Source organism: Pinus tabuliformis, chromosome 6 (assembly GCF_031772625.1).
Source record: "Pinus tabuliformis cultivar Carrire ecotype Pingquan chromosome 6, CPIR1, whole genome shotgun sequence".
NCBI classification, from domain to species: Eukaryota; Viridiplantae; Streptophyta; class Pinopsida; order Pinales; family Pinaceae; genus Pinus; species Pinus tabuliformis.
This window is the reverse complement of record NC_142292.1, coordinates 1,495,133,625-1,495,153,703: the sequence shown is the minus strand read 5'-3', so window position 1 is coordinate 1,495,153,703 and position 20,079 is coordinate 1,495,133,625. Positions and strand designations below refer to the sequence as shown.

General features: G+C 42.0%; 1 protein-coding gene across 2 annotated transcripts in view; it reads left to right on the top strand.

The window, feature by feature from the left end:
- LOC149264328 (uncharacterized) overlaps positions 1-20,079 on the top strand; it is a 60,865-nt gene that overhangs the window by 3,677 nt on the left and 37,109 nt on the right. For both annotated transcript variants that reach the window (XM_089427946.1, XM_089427943.1), the window contains exons 2-3: positions 5,575-6,026; positions 6,513-6,728. In XM_089427946.1, the coding sequence (XP_089284072.1) occupies positions 5,575-6,026; positions 6,513-6,728 (668 nt within the window). The remainder of the gene's footprint in view (positions 1-5,574; positions 6,027-6,512; positions 6,729-20,079) is intronic.

The following is a 20,079-nucleotide window of genomic DNA, read 5'->3' as shown; positions in this document are numbered from 1 at the left end:
GTTACCACCGACTTTATGTTCATTGATGGGCGAAGCACTTTTTTGAATTTGATCTCTGCACATAGATTTGTGTGTGCAAAATTCTTCGAGCTTTTCGGATTTCTTTTTTTAGTCAGTGACAATGGTGGGACTGTCTCTCCAGATTGGCAGCGGCAATGTTTATCTAGATTGGTGGCTCTGCTTACTCGTCTCAAGGCTCTAGATTCTTTCCTCTAAACAAGCGGCTTTGCTTACTCGTAATGTCGGCTCTGCTTGCTTGTCAGCGTACAGGAATAGTGCTTCTTGATTCCTACGAGAAAGTTAGATCATATTCATATCTGCTCAGCCTTATGCTGCACTTCCAAAAAAAATAAATAATAATAACTCTATGCCACAACCGCATCCAATCTCGTGCGACTCTCTGTTGTTGAATCCATGACCGTCTCATCCTCTGCCTTCCTCATTTGGAGTAGTCCTTGATTCCCTAATGTTGATTTCTGGTAGCATTGGATGTGCTCTAAGCCTCAAAATTTGCAGGGAGGCTAGGACACATGTATTCCAGAGTACCCATAAATCGTTTTGAGAAATTCCACCCGGAGACAATTTTATTAAAATAATTAATTATTTTTAATGGATGCCTAAGTCTAAACTTAGGCAATTAAAATAATTAAAGGGTATTAATAAAACTGGGTGTGAATCTTTTAGAAAAAGGCGGAGATCAAGTTAATATGATCTGAGCCATTGATTATAATTAAATTTGGGCTGTTGATTACTCAACGAGAAGATTATAATAAGAACTTCAATGGGCATTTGGAAGACACATCGAGTGGGATCAAGAGATCGATTTCTCAAAAGAGCAGACAGAAATATCATAGAGGAGATTCTTGTAGTGAGGGACAGGGATAGTTTTCCAGAGGAAGTTTTTCTGATCCGTAGATTGCAAGACAGAGAGGGCAGAGAGTAGTCTAGAGAGGCAACACAGTGCCACTTAGAGGCAACGTAGAGCTTCAGAGGAAGTCCGTATTTTTGTTGGGGAATAATCAGGATCTAGTGCTGGAGCCGGGGTGTGAGATCGGGAGGCCAGATTGACGAAGTTTCCAGCTAGTAGGAGATCAAGATGAGGTGCAACGCAGTCCCAACAGAGTGACGAAGTAACTGTGTAAGTGTGACACAGTGCTGCGCAGAGACTCATATCCAATGCAGATCAATGCCGGATTTTCCAGTGACAGGGTGAGATCATCTCACTATCTTTTGTCCAGTTAGATCTTTGTATAGGATTGCTAGTTTGGGCATCCGAAGAATTGTATTCAGAAACTACTGCATAATAATACAAACCCTCAGTTGCTGCACCGATTTTCCCGCATTGGGTTTTTTTCGGGGACCTTTGTCCAAAAACAATGATGTCACTTGTGTGTGTTATTTCTTCTTGCTCAATTCTTGTTTCCACATATAATTTAATTAGTGAAGGCTGCAATCGTATTTACTTCGATATTTACAGTGTAACACAGTAAATAACTTGCATGAATTAACAAGTAGGAGAAGTAATATTAGCTTGCTGCAGTAGGGGATTTGGGTCTCCAAATTTTCACACCTAACAACCAGGGCTGGAGAAAGGAGGTTCGATGGCAGTTTTTCAGCCAAGCCGGCCAACAACCTAAGCTTTCACCGCTCAACCATGGCTCACTACAATGGAGAATCCTCTAGCCTTTTAATGGCTTCAACTACATGTAATACCATGAGCTTATTACCATGGGTCACCAATACCGGATGCCCAAAAAACCACAACTATTAACCATAACTGTTGACACAACCTCAACTCCATCACAGGGTTAAGTTTATCTAACAATCCTCCCTTTAAACTTGACTTTGGGTTTTCCTTGGCCAAATCTAGCCAAACAGCCCAAGTGGGCTAGCCACCACTCACTACCAGGCCTACCAAGTCATTGTCAGGATATTTGAGAATTTCACATGTTGTCCTAGCTCAACATGCTTTAGCATACCCTCACATGTGTCCCCATATTACTTAAGTGGACATTTAGACTTTACCAGTGATTTACCGGGGTACGCATGCCTTATCAAGTCTTATAGTTGTATGCCCATTTACATGAAAATTTTTGAACTCCATTAATTTTTTTTTTTGTTTAGTTATTATTTCTATTTAAGCCAACATTCTCTCGTTCCACATTCTTTTCCACACCAAAATTTCAAACATGCTCTTCCTCTTGAAATTTTTCTATATATATATATATAGAATTATCATTTTTCATACGAACCCCACATTGCCATTAAAATAACAACCCATCACTCCCAAGAATATGGTAAATGATAAAGAATGTCAAATTTACATGCAAGCCATATACCTTTGTAACCATCATGTTACCACCGACTTTATGTTCATTGCATGATGGGCGGAGCCCTTTTCTGAATCTGATCTCTGCACATAGATTTGTGTGTGCAACATTTTTCGAGCTTTGCAGATTTATTTTTTCAGTCAGCGACAGCGGCAGGACTGTCTCTCCAGATTGGCAGCGGGACTGTTTCTCCAGGTTGGTGGCTCTTCTTACTCTTCTCAAGACTCCAAATTCTTTCCTCTAAACAAGCGACTTTGCTTACTTGTAATGTCGGCTCTGCTTGCTCATCAGCATACAGGAATAACGCTTCTTGATTCCTACGAGAAAGTCAGATCATATTCATATCTGCTCAGCCTTATGCTGCACTTCCAAAAAAAATAAATAATAATAACTCTATGCCACGACCGCTTCCAATCTCATGCGACTCTCTATTGTTGAATCCATGACTGTCTCATTCTCTGCCTTCCTCATTTGGAGCAGCCCTTGATTCCCTAACAACCAGGGCTGGAGAAAGGAGATTCGATGGCAATTTTCCACTCCCGCCACTGCCGGTTGCGGCTTCTTTGAAGCCACCTCAATATTTATAAATCTGCTGCCCTTGAAGCTTCACCAACGATTGCAATATTTCGTCATGATTGTTGTTATTATCTTTCGCCACTGCAATTTTTTTTCTTCCCATCGCAAAGACTGGTAAGCATTGGGAGAACTGGGAGAAATCTTGGCGGGATCTTCAACGCCGCCTCCAACGGGAATCAACATTTGCCTATCTCCGCACCCGCGTGCACACATCGCAGCAGCAACAACTGAAGGAGCTGCCAACTTCTCCTCACCCGTAAAATAACTGACACCCACACAATCTTGATTTTCTTCTTCTTCGATTTCAGCCCAGATTCAACCGGCCTATTGTCTTTCACTTCCTTTCTTGGAAACAAAAGGCTAAAAATCTGTCGACTTAACTCAGAATCCCAAATTTTGGTTTCAATTCCAATTCGAGATTCCAAATGGATGAAGGGGTATGTAAATCCAGATTGGTCAGCAAATCCACATGCCCACGCATCGATTGATCAAATTGCATCAGCCCTTCGTCCCCATTGGCGTCTCTTACTCCTGCCACCACCAAAGTAGTAACGAATCCAAGACCAAAGATATTGATGCCCAATCTCACGTATCTTGGTTTGAAGAAGCTATCAACAAATTGAATAAACCACCATGTGATGCAGAAAGTTATTGCAACTGGAAACAAAACCACACATCCACTCATGACTTTTTTTTTTTGATACTGAGCTCTGTAACATCACCATGGCTTTGGGGACTTGGTCACAAATCCCTTTTCGCTGTTGGCACCAAAAAACAATGAATGGGATCACATCAATCCCATGCACTTGCATCATGCTCCTCATCGAACCATTGCTCAATCGGCCCTACTGGTTTGTGCAACGAGCCATTGCTTCAGCCAGCGCTGCTAGTTTGTGCAACGAAGTCCTACGCTCTGATACCACTTGTTATTCTTTTAGATAAAATACAAGAGAAATAAATATAATATTAATACACATAGCAACAACACATTCAAATCATGTACACCATGATTTACCTGGAAAACCCCAATTGGGGAAAAACCAGACAACAATAGATCTATTATTGTCCTTGGCTAAAACACAGCCAAGCCGGCCAACAACCTAAGCTTTCACTGCTCAACCATGGCTCACTACAATGGAGAATCCTCTAGCCTTTTAATGGCTTCAACTACATGTAATACCATGCGCTTATTACCATGGATCACCAATACCGGGTGCCCAAAAAACCACAACTATTAACCATAACTGTTGACACAACCTCAACTCCATCACAGTGTCAAGTTTATCTAACACTTGAGTAGCTATTAATTTTGGAATACACAGTTCTCCCTATAGCAAATTCGGAAGCTATGTGAGAAATGGGCTCTCCCAGAAAACATTAGAAGAAAAACACGTGGCTTTGGCTTTCCTCACAGTGTTGTGCAGAGAGCTGATGAAAGCCATTGAACTTCTTGTAAAACTGCTAGCAACTTGCAATGCCAGCAAGCAGTTTCTAGATTGATAGAATGCATGTTAAGACGAGTGAAGGAAATTGTTCCAAATGGTCAAGCTACATTTCATAAATGGTAACTGAGTTTGCATTTATAGCTTATCTCTTACTAATGATTTGGTCACTGATGGTCATGTTAAATTTGTGTTAGTGATGACAAAAGCCGTTTTCAATATTAGAACTGAACTATTAGCATATTGCTATGAAACAGTTCGTTATGGTAATTCATCGTTTAGAAGAAGGATCCAAGCTGCTAAAAATTTAATGTGGCGAAGGCAGTTAACTTCAGGAATTGTTACATTTTTTTTAACCTGCATCTCAATGCTGTCAAATCCTGTACCATTATGTCACAAGGGTGCTAATTTGCAGCAAAGTGAGTTGTTTTGTGTTATAACTATTGTTCATACCTTCAATCTTAATTGATTTATTTCGGTTCCATATATAGCCTCCGTTATTGGGAATGTATAGAAAATTGCAGCATCATTTACATTCACAGTAGCTGAAAGCCCAAAACTATCAGTTGGGGTCAAATTTTGCTTAGAATCTCTGTTCCCGAACATAGAAAAAGATCAGTTTGAACTTGTTTAAGTTGATTTTGTTCAGTTGTGGAGATGATTTGAAAACACTGTAGATATTGCTGGCATTCTAGCAGCAGTAACTGCCTCTTACATGTTTATTATTTACAGTAATGGGAAAGTAGTTTAAGTGGAAATTAATGATTTGTGCGTGATTTCGAAATATACAATGACAGGATTAGAAAGTTAATGGTTGGATGGAAAGTTTTTAAATGGAAAACTATAGACTATAGTCGATATATTATATGTATTTATTATTATCTATATATTTTGTACTTTTTAACTTGGTTTTGAAATTTTGACTTCAAGTTTCTGTATACAAATATGATTATGTCGTGTTAGCATCCTTTAGGCCCTTTAGAACATTTTGTTTCTAATCTTGGGGCAGAATTCGATTCCTTGTGTACAGTTTTTTCTGAATCCTGCGAATGCATATTTGTTTAATTTAGGAAAGAGCTTAAAAGAGTACTTAACAAACATTACTTTTAGAAATAGGTACAGGTTGCTTGAGATCTTCACAATTTGTGTGCACGGGCATATGCCAATGGAGAGAGAAGCAATACTAGAATCATGGGTTCTGATTTTCATATTTTGTTCTATTTCAGGTGGTTCTGATGTTGATGATACACCCAAGTCTTCTACAACTGCGTGGAAGAACTCTGATAAAACAGGCAGGTCCATTTTGTCTGATAAAAACAATAATGGGAAGATGTTCACGGCAGAGAATATGGGGTTTGATATAGAAGAAAACAAAAAATTCATGGCAGAGAGAACTCCTGTTTTAGCATCTTCATCCATCGCTTCAAAATATTCCTCAAGCACAGCAATAGATGCAACTTACAAGTCTGTTAAAAGCCTAGATAGAGCAGTTTCAGAAGAAAAAGCAGAGGATGCTTTATTGTCTCCAGAAAGAAAACTTGGAAATTATGAAATAAAGAAGGCCAAGATATTCAAAGAGCATGAAATGGATGACTGGAAAACAACAACTAGTAAAGGAAATGAGTGCCAGCGAGAGTTGCAGAACCATTTTTGGTGGATGAATCATCCATATGTTCTGGTATATTTAAACATGTAGTTTAGTGTTTCAATGCACTTTGTTCAAAGTTCCACTTTAAAAATATTAATATTTTTTGAGTGTTTCCATTTTGACACAGTTACTGGGCTTTTCTATTTTCTGGTTTATCCTCTTATTTTATACCCTTTCCGTTGATATATTTGAATATGTAGCTCAGTGTTTCCATATGCTTTGTTCATATTTCTATTCCTTAAAGTTATCTTGAATTGTTTGTCTACCTTTCAGTTTGACACCATTCCTATATTTTTCTATTTTCCGCTTTACCTTCTTATTTTTGTACTGTTTCCATCTGTCCATCCTGTATTTCATAATACTGCCCTTTTAAGATAGTGTAATATGACTTTTGAGGATGAAAAATAATGAGACTCTGGTACCTGAAATTGCTATGCTGTTGCTATGGGTGTTTTGCAATTGACAAATTATTTGTGGGCTCTGATGAATGACTATTATCATAATTTTTTTTGGCAGTGCATTGGCCTTTATAGAAATAACAAAGACGAGGTGTTGAGAGGCTTATATTCTCTGGAGATGGTTCCAGGCATTGAATCGGCTAGTAAGCCTGGCCCTTACCACACCATTGCTTTCCAGGACCATGCAGATGCTAGAAACTTTTGCTATATCCTTCAATCACATCATGAAGAACTTGGAGATGCCAGTGTCCATGTTATTCCACTCTCTAGTAAGGTAAGATACCAGGATCTCTTCATGCATGATTCTCAATCAAGTATTCTCAGCTCAAAAAAATTTCTTGGACATTAAAACTTCCTTTGACTATTGATAAAACCTTATGTACATTGTTCTCCTATAAAAAAGGGATGGTCACACACGTAGCCTTCATGAACACTAGCAAAAAACTATCAACTGAACACTGCAGGCTGGCTAACTCCAAAACACCTGATTACAAAGAGCTGCGATATCTTGTATCCAAAATATCAAAGTGACAATGTCCAAAACCACAAGGCAGATAACCTGGTCATAAACACTAGGAAACAATAATACCAACAACAAGAGAGGGGTCATCAGGGGCAAGGTCCAATCCACTCATTGGGGGAGCATAATCCATGGGCTGATACCATTGTCATTTGCCTTTTTGGGAGACTTTGAGTTCTTTGATATGGCTAGGGCGAAAGTAGGAAACTGCTTGTCATTCTTAGCTGGGGTAGGAGGCCAACTATGTCCCTGCTCTTTGCACTCTTGAACTCGTTTGCTTTGTCTGGTTGTAAGGCGTAGTGTCACCTTGGTGAGACTGTGCTAATGGAGGTCAAGATGGGCTAGGTGGCTCCCAACTGAAAATACAAGGGCCCCACTCCAAAACTCCATTTCCATGCGAATTTTTCATTCTTGTGCAATAATTGCAAGGATAGATTGGCACATGTCATGAGAAAGTGCTAGAAGGCTTAGGGATGTATTGCTGACATAGAGTTTGAACCCAAGCCCTATATAGACTTGGCTAAGGAACAAAACCAAAACTTTTGTGTTCAAAGTCTTAGCCACCTACATAGGGGACATCACGACAGGTTTTGTACTCTCAGATGCAAATCTTTTGTCCACTTGTAGACCTCCTACAATAAGAAACTGGGCAAAGAGGCCTTCTTTGGCTCCAAGGTCGGCTTCCATAGTCTCCTCAGCTAGACCAACCACATTTTTTTCATCGATTTCAAACACCAAATTTTGTTCAAATGACCTTTCAAATCAATCTCGAAGGATAGCCATTTGTAGCCCAAAGTGGGGCCTTTATCTGGTAAAATCTTGTGGCTCTCGCCCATCTCCAATATTGCCATTGTTCCTAAGGCACTTGGAGGCCCAAATTGGGAATGGGATCATTTGTAAGAAGGCCCTACACCCGTCTTAGGATAAACTTATGTTTTGCATAGCCACAATATCGAGAACCATTCTGATTTACCCAAGGAACTTCCTTCATGTAAAGCTAGGGAAGACCACTATGGGTAATGATCATTAAAGGGCAACTCAAAATGCAAAGGGAGATCTCTCCATGAAAGTAGTGGTTTAACAACCTCCTAAGCCTTTCAAATACTCTAGATCATGAAAACGACAACAATTTTAACATTACAAGGTGATCCACCTAGGTTTTGGAAGAGAGAAACCGCCAAGGATTTTTTTCCCATTAGAACCCCTTGTTTGATATTTGAGCAAACCTCTATGTGCCTTACTCCTACTCATGATCTTAACCACCCATTTGGCATAGAGAGCTTGAGCTTGAATTTTAGTTTTCATGAAACCAAAGCCACCATATTTTCGAGTGCAATAGAATTCCCAACTGACTTTGTGAAGGCCTTTACCATTAGAATTGTTGGCCCAAAGGAAGTTTCTATAAGCATTTTCTAGCCACTAATAAGCTAATTTAGAGGGAATCCAAAAAGATTAATAGTAAACTTGAGTTGTTGCTAGAAATTTGGTGCAAATTTGAAACTCAACAACTATGGTCAAAGGCATTATGATCCATTTATCTATTTTCTTTTCCACCCTTTGCACCACCACTTCCCACAAGTCTCTGGGAGAGACCTATTACCCATCGAAAAGTGGGTAACCTGCAGGAGAAATTTTTCTCCTCCTTGGACAGCCAAAAACCAACAACCCTATTGATCAACACTTGACATGATGCCATGGACCCCCCACATATATGGTCCCCTCAGATTCCTTTCTCCCATCTGACATTCCTTCTTAAAGGAAGGTGGGTCATCCATCGGCAGGTACTTTAACCATTTTTTAATCATGTGCTTTTGCGTATTGTTTTGGGGCACACTTATATGAATCAAAGGGTGAGCCGAATGATTGAATGATCTTGATTGTATTCTTGTTCTCGCACTTCACCTAGGTGGTTAATCTTTGATTATAGTCTAGTGGGACCTCCTTTGAGGCCTTAGGGTTATAAGAAGGACACTATTGGGGAGGCTTTGATTGAAGTATCATGCCCTTGATATTCCATACTTACCACTTTCCATCATTCCCTCTATTCCATATCCATTCTTTGGGTAGGTGGTCATTGGTCATGGGGATTGGCACCTTATCATCCTCATCCTTGGGTTTGGGCCGAAAAACATTGCCTTGGAGGTTGATGTAGCTAAAAGAAAGATAAAAGCAAAGAAATCCACACAAAAAGGAAAGATAAACTACAAAAGATGGACGGGACAAAAATTAGCACATGGGCAAAAGCCTAGCATGAGCTCTACCCCCTCACTGTTTGATGGATATCACTTGATCCAGAGCCTAAATGATGATGGTCATCCTTGACATGACAAGGGATGGCTTGTACATCACCTTGGAGCCCCAACGCTTGAGATATTTGATCACCCCTTTTCCTTTTGTGAGGTCGACGTAGGGCAGTTTTAGGCACGACGTGTTGGCATGGATATTTTTGATGGCTTATAGATGATCCTTGAGATACTTTTTGGAGTATGGAGCACTCATTAGCCCTTGTCTCACATTGTGAGAGCTTATTGAGCTCACTTGGGGGTTGATGTCATACTATTGGAGCTTTTATTCCCACACATGTGGGCTTTTATGGCATATTTATCTTGTTTTTGAGCTATGAGTTTGGCTTGTAACCTCTTTCTTGTTGAACACTCAAAAGTGAACTTGTTAATAGGGGGTTTAGATCATTTTATTTGTGAAGTGAGTGGGAGAAGGCTCATATAAATAGAGCCCCCCCTCACCTCTATTTTCATCATCACAAATGTGAATTCAGTCTCTCTAGAAAGAGTGTGAACTAGCTTTCTTATTGGCTACTTGGGCATAATGTGATCTTTTATGGATAAGACTTGCTATTGGTGTTAGTTTCTATAGCATTGGAGGTGTTCTAGTCCCAAAACTTTGTGAAGAGGCTAAAATGCATGAGTTCTCCATAACCCAGAAATTGTTTCTGGAAATTCCACCTAGAAATGTCTTGATTAGATTATTAACCTATTTTTTAATGTTTCCTAAGTCTAAACTTAGGAAAAGTGGTTAATTAATCAATATTAATTGAGATAAGGTGTGAATTATTTTAGAAACTCACATGGATCGACATGGAATTAATTTGGGCTCTTGATTAAGTTTTAATCTTGGCTGTTGGAGGTCCAACAGAAGATTATAAGAAGAAGTCAATGGGTAGATGGAGGATACAGTTGTGGGGTTCAATTTCCTTGGAGAGTTTGATTTTTCTAGAGAGCCAACAGTTGCCGGAAGAGTTAGAGTTTCAGAAGGAAGCAAAGACAGTGAGGGGCAAAGAAAGTGAGCCGAAGGAAGTTTTCCGGATCCGGTGAAGTGCATTGTAGAGAAAGGCTGATGTTTCTCCAGGAGGCTGCGTAGACCCTCAAAGGGTAGTTCAATTTTTGCTAAGGGGAAGACGTTTTCAGTTCTAGAGGCGAGAAGCATTTTCTCAGTCAACAACAGGTAGGACGGCTTGATTAGCAGTTGATTTATTCAGAACATGTGGTAGGCAACTTCAGGTTGACGCAGAGCCTGCCTAGGCCCAGTTGTATAACTTGCTTTTCAGTGGTTGTTGAGTGTCGGGATTGCTCGGAGTGAGGGTAAAATCCCTTAATATATTTTTGCCAGTATTTTCTTTGCAGGATAGCTAGTATTCGACTCCCAGATTGTACTCAGAATTTTCACTGTTGCATAATAATAAAAACTCTTAGTTGTTGCACCGGTTTTCCTGCACTAGGTTTTTCCGAGGACATTTTTTTAAAAATAACTATGTTAATTTTATGTGTGTGTGCTAGCATATTTCTCAGTTTCCAGTGCTATTATTTTCCATAGTTTTATTTGTGAAGGTTGTAGTGTGAATTATTTGGTATTTGTTGTAGCAGATAAATTGTTAAATTAATTAATAACTAGAAAAATAATTTCCAGTTGTTGCAATAAGATTTCAGTAGTGAATTTTTCACATGGTTTTAGAGCGCGATTGATCAGTCGGGAAACTCAGAGGCGGAAGAAGAAAATTTTGCTGTGCAGAAGAAGCAGCAAGCCGAAATTTTCTGGTGCTGCGCACTGCGCAGTGCCTAGCCAAGCAATTCGAATTGCTGGGCAAGGGTCGATTTTCAGTTGCAGGTTGGCAGAAAATTTGAGTTTCTCAAAATAGTGATTCCAGCAGGCAGAGGGAGCAACAACAACTCATATTTTCGCTAAGCAAATTCCTTGGTTGAGCGCAGAGAGTTTTGTTGTAGTTTGCAGAAGCAGAACCATTGCAGGGCAGAGAAATAACACACAAAGGGAAAATTTCTCTTAAGGGATCTCGAGTCTTAGAGATCTAATTTTTCCAGTTGCAGATTGGCAGTAGCTAAGAGCAAATCTTCTCACTCCAGAAGGGAGTGCGAGTAGCAGATCCAGTAACCAAGTAGAGGGAAAGAGGGAGTTTTCGATAGTTTCAGAGATGGCCACTTCTAGGCTTTTAGAGATCAGGATAGGTTGGAGGGAGCCTCCAACTATGTTACCGGGAAGGCTAGGATGTCCTTCCTTCTAGATGAATATGGTCTGAAAGCCTATGTGGACAATGTTATAACAATACCCTAGGATGCATATCAGCTAAAAGAGTACAAAAATGAAATGGTGAAGGCGAAGCGATGATTTTGGATGGAGTTTGAGATCATATAGTCTCACATATTTCTGGCAAGAATACTGCCAGGGAAATGTGGGTAGCTCTCCCCATGCTATATCAGAGTTCTTCTGAGTAGCGAAAGATGTTTCTCTAGGAGAAGCTGAGAACCACCCGGATGTAGAAGGGTGAAGACATAGATTGTTGGAATTTCTAAGTCTAACACGTTAGAAACTCTCCATGTACTTTCTGATTTATTCCTTTCTACTTGTTCTGATTAATTAACAAGTTATTTACCATGTAAATACTGAAAATAAACACAAGTACATGCTCAACACATTACATATCATCAACTGAAGGAAATAGAAACAAACACACAAATGACACCGTTATTTTTGGATTAATGTCCCCGGAAAAACCCAATGCGGGAAAACCGGTGCAGCTATCTGAGGGTTTGATTTATTAAGCAGTTTCAGAATACAATTTGGGTGCCAAATCCGGCTCACCCAACAGAGAAATCTCGGCAGTAGTACCTCTCCTTCGGAGATAGATGCTTCCGCTGAAAACCCGGATAAACACTCCGACAACTCCTCAGATCCAATCTGCCCCACGAAAAACCCCAGCGTTAGCCTCTAGGGATTGCGTCAACATCTTTTGCCCTTTGTGTCAGCTTTCTGGGCAGTTCCGACAGTTCCCGGCAGTTTCGGCTGTTCCCAGTAGTTCCGACTTCTGCCCTCTGCGTCAGCTTTCCCAGTTGTTCCAACAGTTTCGGCTGGTCCCGGAAGTTCTGGATTCTGCCCTCTCCGTCAGCTTTCCCGGCTGTTCCGGCAGTTCCCGACAGTTTTGGCCGTTCTCGGCAGTTCCGGCTTCTGCCTTCTACGTCAACTTTCTCGGCTGCTGCGCTAATCCTCCCGGCACTATCTCTGCGGCTCTGCTTCTGTATTCACTGCCCCTCAGCTGCAACTCCAGATCACTCTCTCAATTTTCTCAGCAAACCCAGCCCCAGAAAGTCGAAATCTTGATCTCTTGGTGTGTTCTCCAAGTGACCCTCAAGCCTCCTCTTATACTTTTCTCGTTGACAAATCAACGACTGAGATTAAGTCCCTAATCAACGGCTAGGATTAGATCTTGCTTGATCCATGACTTTTGGACCATTCTAACACAGTTTTATATTAATTCACATTAATATTTTAATTTCCCTAAGTTTAGACTTAGGGACTCCATTAAAAATATTAATTATTTTAATATCTCCCAAACTGTTTAGTATCTTCCCAAACCCTTTCTGGGTATTGGAGATCTCACATGCCTTAGCCTCTCCACCAATTTTCGTGGCTAGAGTACATCCGGCTACCCCGAATCAACACTCCCTCTTAGCGAGGACTGTGCTCTAGTAATACTCCTCACTGAGCATCACTCTGATCATTAGGCATTGGTCCTTGTGCTGATGCTAGGCCTGCTACCCAACATCCTCTGCACTGTTGCATCCTGTATTGCTACCCATGGCCTTGCCACTGCCACTGCTGCATCCATATTGCAACTCCCTCTGCATCCGTGCCGTTGCCCATGGCCCTGTCACTGCCACTGTTGCATCTGCACTGCAACCCCTCTCATCATGCTGCATCGTGCTGCCCATAGCACTACCCTTGCTAACTGCTACACTACAACCTAGTTACTGAGAAGTAACTGATCTCCCAACTCTAACATTTCCGTCAGGCTAGAAATACTCCTGATGCTGAAGCTCCCTCTGTCATTGACAAGTGCTCCCACTTTGACCTCTGCGTTGCTGCAACAACTCTGTGCATCTCGCACCGTTGCACACCTCTCTGTGCCATCCTACATTGGTGCAACACTCTCGTGCTTCTCGCACTGCTGCCTCACGCTGTCCTAGGAATCCTGCATTGTAGCTCCCTCTCTCGCTCGATCTGCATCCGTCTCTACTGACATCCGCCAGCACTGCTACTCCTCTTCGGGGCTTCCGTAGCTAGGTATAATCCGAGAGGTTGGGTACCTCAGGGATCCTGCCCCTCATTGCCTGTAGTTCGTCTAACTACAGCTCGATTTCTCCCTACTTCCTCTCAAGTGGCGTGTGTGCACTCATGGCACAGTGATTGTTTGTCTCCATTTCCTTCTCTGCCCTTGTTGGCGTAGCTTTGGTTTCGGAGGTCTCTCCCTTGCTCTTCTTCCTTGGACACTGGGTCGCATAATGACCCAGCTCCCCACAGTGGAAGAATTTGACCTTGGAGAGGTCCTTCTTCTTCCGTTTCTCTTGCTTTCCCTCAGATGGTAAGGCAACATCCACCTCCTCCTCCTTCTTGATTCTGATCCCATTGCCACTGCTTCCCGCCTTGCTCATCCTTCTGATCTCTTCTTGGCGAAGAGCAGCCCACATCTCCTCCCAATCTAGAAGGGTCGCCCTGTCCAGTATGCTCTGGACAAACACCTTTCAGTTTTCTAAGACTGCGTTCAGGGTTGTTCTCACCATCAATACTTGATCTGGCGTGGCCCCTATGGAAGTCAGCTGATCCCGGATCTCCTTCAATCAACCGAGGAAGGGGTCGATCTGTTCTCCCTTCTGCATCTAGATTTTCTAGTAACATCCTTCTCTGCATAGAAGTATGCTGGTACAATTTCATTAGGGCCTCCCACATCTCATTTACCGTTTCCTTTTCGACAATATGTGGTACTACATGGTCCTTGACTGTTAAATTGGCAACTAGGGCCAAACTCCATGTGGGTCAGCTTACTTATGGCAGCTGATATTTTTATTGGATCCCTCTCGTCGAGAGGTGTAGGATTGATCTAAAGATCATCCGATTCCTATAAGTATTTATGGAGATATGAATTTATTTTGATTATGGATTTATTATCAAGCCGACCTGTGACCTATGTAGGCTCAAGAAGCCCAAACGTCATGTCCATTCATCCTATACGTTTTTGGTATAAATAGAAGAGGATTCGATGTTATTTTGAGACACATTCTTCATGTGAACTCCTCTCCACGTCTTGGGTTTTTGGAGAAGGAGAAGACACTAAAAGAATACGTTGGATGCCCTAGCTGCAGATATTCTAAACACAGTCAAGAGTAGCTGTAATAGAGGGAGCCGCAGTCATAATCTTGCAGACATTGAAGACATCCACGCAGTTCCTATACAGGCAATATCTACGCATAGCATGGTAACTACACGCTGTCCGTATGCTATCTGCACATAATGGTAACTACACGCTGTCCATATGCTATCTGTGCATAATGGTAACTACACATTGTCCATATGGTATCTGCGCACAGTATGCCAACTACACGCTGTTCATATGCTGAAATGAATATCTACACACAGTATGGTAATATATACATATTCGATGCAGCTGTTGAGATCTATCCACACGGTAGATGATAACCATAGCACGCAGGCCCTAGATCTAGCAGCATAGTTTAAGAGATATGTGGACATATATATATATATACGCAGGCATTCTGGCAGCGCAGTGGAGATATATATATATATATACGCATCATCAGAAGACATATCACGCAGGCATCCTGGCATCGTAGTGGAGACATATATATACGCAGGAGTTGGCAGCGTGGTTTAAGGTCAATCAACGTCCCTCATCTACGCAGTAAAGGAAGCTTCCAGAACGCAGTAAGGGGAGGCTTAAAGACTGTCAAAGGAAACTAATCTATTCACTATTGAAGAAGCCCTAATACATCTACAGCACAGTCCTGTTCACGCAAAGGAGAGTCAAATGGAGCCATCCTAACATGCAATTGTGCAACCTGTTATACGCAGTCCTAGAAGGCTCCCTCAAGCAGTTCTAAAGGAAAGTAAGACGTTGTCCAAAAGGAGAGACTTCACCACATTTAAGGGTGCCCCAACCGCAACATTTAAGGGTGCCCTAGGGCCACAATCATCAAGTGTTTTATGCAGCAAAGGAGACACGAATACATAGGAAAAGAAGAGGCCTTATCCGCTGTTATGAAGAGATCTTATCCGCAGCAAATGAAGGACTGATCAGCAGCCCTATACGCTGTAATAAGGAGGCCCTGATACGCTGGTAAGAAGGAGACCAGATCTATTGTTCAAACCGCAATACAACCATGTGCCCTAGCCGCAGTAGAAGGAACCATAATACAACAAGGTTAAGGGACTGTTTGAGCATCCCTGTTACAACTGTGTGAGGGTGGTTTCTTCTTGTTAGAAGGCTGAGTTAAAAGGAGCAGTGGAACAAACCTGTTGGGGTATCATTGGAAGAACAAGGATATCGTTTATGCTGCTATAGGAATACTGTGTGTTAGGCCGCAGGCCATAACACCACAGTGAGCATTTCGTATGGGTATTTGTGGGCTCAGATTATTACCATAATATATGAAGTTGTCATGCATTATATTGTTGAGATCTAAAGCTGTTAGATGGTTGTATGATGCTGTTGTAACATGACATGGACATAAAGGGCAACATAATGATGAATGAGGTCATGGACATAAAGGGCAGCATGATGATAATCATGATTAGTGCAGCTTGGTGCAGTATGCAGTGGTGCAGCTAGAAGACCAGATGCAACACGATGTTAGGTGAGGGAGTTACCTTGGAGATTCAGTTGAATCAGAATGTCTTCAACTGATCTCATCATTATAGGAGATGATCTATGCTCAGATCTAGATAAGTCAAAGTGTTGACTTCTGTTGTAAATGTACTATCTCTCTCTGTCTCTCTTTCTCTGCTGAACTTTGAAGAACATAAAAGAAGAATTGATCAAGGGTTTCCCTACGCATTGTGGGGTTTGTCCCTAGCTTGCACCACATCTTGTGTCCTCTTGTCTTGGCTTGTCTTCTGCGATTTATATCTATGTTCTATCTGCAGTTTACTTTATGCTGATGTGATTGCTAATATGGAAAAGAAATTAAATAAATTGCTCTAGCATAGAACATACCTAAACTTAACATGGTATCAGAGCGAAGGTGAAGACAATGCCCAAGCAAGAGTGAAAGAGCAATCACTAAAGACAGTTGGGACAAGGCAAAAGGATCAATAGGTTCTTCACAATTCACTTAGGGTGAAGTCGAAGCAGAGCATTTTATCAGAATGGCATAGCAGAACTTCTGATGGCATACCTAAAGATCACTTCATTGGGAAGTTTGGATCTAAGGGTGGATGGAAAGGTAGATGTCTTGGTTATGAGTTCGGCCCTTATGCGAAGGAGTGTCCGAATGACAGAGATGCAGGTCATCAAAGACACGGCCGACTCTTCAAGGAAGCAAGGAACCCAGGTAAGAAGAATCAAATATTGTTTCTGATAAAGAAGTGTTATCTTGTATTGGCCCTCTCCTTCAGATTCTTTGGGAATTTGGCATATTGATTGTAGTGCTTCAAGGCACTTCATTGGATAGAAGGGTGCACTCTCTAATTTGATAGAGATGGAAACAATCATGTGATTACACTTGGAGCCGATGCCACCTATCCTGAAAAGGGAATGGAAGTCAAAGGTTTTATGGTGGCATTCGTCAATGGAAAGGTACATGTTTGAAAATTGAATTTTCGAAGATGCTTTTGAGTTCAGGGTTGTATCAAGTTGCAGGAAGTCCATTGGGGACCATGTCCATTGACACAACGTCGGAGGTCTGTGAGTCAGATGGTGACAGAGATGCCTGAATTCAAAAAGAGCATGTAGGTACATGTCTGAGATGTATCGAAGGAAAATCTTACAAGGGGACCATTCCCCCTCATGTAGCAGGTCCACAGGTTTGGAACAACCCGTGGAGTTTGAGATTGATGATCAGGAATCTCACGTATGCTGGTGGAAGAAAGCCCTCTATGGCTTGAAGCAAGACACCCCGAGCATAGTATGAGAGGATCAACAGCTGTCTGATGAAGCTAAGATTCACTAGGAGTGAAATCTATCCAAACCATCCGAAGGTTGTGGATGACAGACCTCTCATACCGACACCTATGTCTGATAGGTGCAGACCCTCTCATTTGTAGAAGACAGAGGGAGTTGGATTCCGAATGTGGAAAGATAAATTGCTAGCCTGTGACTACGTCGAAGATCTTAACTTTTAGAGGTTATATGGTAGTGATGCCGGACTTGATTTGGGAATGCCTTTGAGTTTCATAAATTCATTCGCATTGATGTTCTTGGTGAACCTCCGTTCGGACATATGTTTTGCAGTTAGCATGGTGAGCTCATATTTGGTTGAGCCTCATTGGATTGGTGCCAAGAATCTTCTGAGATATCTACAGGGCACAATCTCTCATGAATTGAGATACACTGCCGGAAAGATGAAATTGCATTATTATTCGAATGCTGAATGGGTAGACAGTGTGGAGGATCACTAGAGCACTTTTCAGTGCTGGTTCTCTTTGGACTCTGCTTCGATGCAGGAAGCAGAAGTTAGTTGCTATAAGCACCGCCAAGACCGAATACATGGCTACGAGTATGATCTCGTATGAAGCTGCATGGTTGCGGAAGCTCTTAAGTGAGTTGTTTTTCTCAGTGACAACCAGAGGTGGGATTCGATTATTGAGGAATCCCGTATTCGACAATTGCTCCAGTAGATAGACATCAGACACTGCGTTGTCTGGGATATGGAAAGTCGATGAGCAAGGAGGCTCCATCGCATTGAGATGATGTACAGGTCGCTAAAGCCCTGGGGGGAAGATCAAATTTGTGATTTTCCCGAACGACTTGGAGTCGTCGAGAGACCTTTGTAAAAGGGTCCTGCATGTTGCATACATTGAGCTCTAGGAGCTCTGGGGGGCTTGCGGTTCTTACTGGAGCAACATACGACCACAGGGTGACTCACCCTCCCCTGGTGGTGCGCACTGGGACAAGATGATTCACTCTTTTGTGGAACAGGATGATTCGCTCTCTTATGTAACAGGATGATTAGTTCTCCTGTGAGGCCTGGATTGATGTGTTCTCCATGGCGACTGTAGCAGGATTGATGTGTTCTCTTGTGAGGCCTGGATTGATGTGTTCTCCATGGCGGCCTGGATTGATGTGTTCTCCATGGCGATTGTAGCAGGATTGATGTGTTATCCTGTGAGGATAGGATTGATTAGTTCTCTTGTCGAGGCATCCTACCCATGCAGTCTGGGACTCATGGGAAGTACCTCTCATCTGATCAATGAGCAGGGAAATGAAGTTAGGGACCATAGTAGTATCGATGGACGCATCGTTGTATCTACCGTACTCCCTACGCTAGGATGACCTCCATTGATCTGGGATCAATGATACTGGTATGGGACTAGTGGTAGGAGTTGTACCATACTATGACACTGACTTCGGGTCGGTTGAGACTGGTTTGGGACCAGTGGTACATACTCTGAGACTGACTTTGTGTCAGTGCAGGACTGGTCTGGGACCAGTGAGAGTGGTACATATTATGACGCTGACTTTGGGTCGGTTGAGACTGGTCTAGGACTAGTGATACCCTCTCTAAGCCTGCGATATTGGTCTGGGATCAGTGGTAGGAGTGGTATCCACTATGACGCTGACTTTGGGTCGGTTGAAACTGGTCTGGGACCAGTGGTACGCACTCTGAGACTGATTGCGGGTCAGTGGAGAATGTTATGAGACATTCTCGATCAATTCTTCTTCTTCATGGTTCAGCAGAGCTAAACTGAGTAGAGCAGAGCTGAGCTGGGCAGAGCTGAGCAGAGCATAGCAGAGCCAGCAAAGCTGAGCTGAGCAGAGCCAGCAGAGCTGAGCAAAGCAGAGCAGAGCTAGCAGAGCCAGTAAAGTTGAGCAGAGCTTAGTAGAGCCAGCAGAGCTGGGCAGAGCAGTGCAGGGCACTGATGGCAGAGATAGTACAGTCAGACTTATGGATCACCGGATGGAGTTCTCCCTAGTGGAGAGGGAGTGTTAAATTGGAAACTAGGGCCAAACTCCATGTGGGTCAGCTTATTTATGGTAGCTGATATTTTTATTGGATCCCTCTCGTCGAGAGGTGTAGAATTGATCTAAAGATCATCCGATTCCGATAAGTATTTATGGAGATATGAATTTATTTTGATTATGGATTTATTATCAAGCCGACCTATGACTTATGTAGGCTTAAGAAGCCCAAACGTCATGTCCATTCATCCTATACGTTTTTGGTATAAATAGAAGAGGATTCGATGTTATTTTGAGACACATTCTTCATGTGAACTCCTCCTCTCCACGTCTTGGGTTTTTGGAGAAGGAGAAGACAGTAAAAGAATACGTTGGATGCCCTAGATGCAGATATTCTAAACACAGTCAAGAGTAGCTGTAATAGAGGAAGCCGCAGTCATAATCTTGCAGACATTGAAGACATCCACGCAGTTCCTATACAGGCAATATCTACGCATAGCATGGTAACTACATGCTGTCCATATCCTATCTGCGCATAATGGTAACTACACGCTGTCCATATGCTATTTGCGCACAGTATGCCAACTACACGTTGTTCATATGCTGAAATGAATATCTACGCACAGTATGGTAATATATACATATTCGATGCAGCTGTTGAGATCT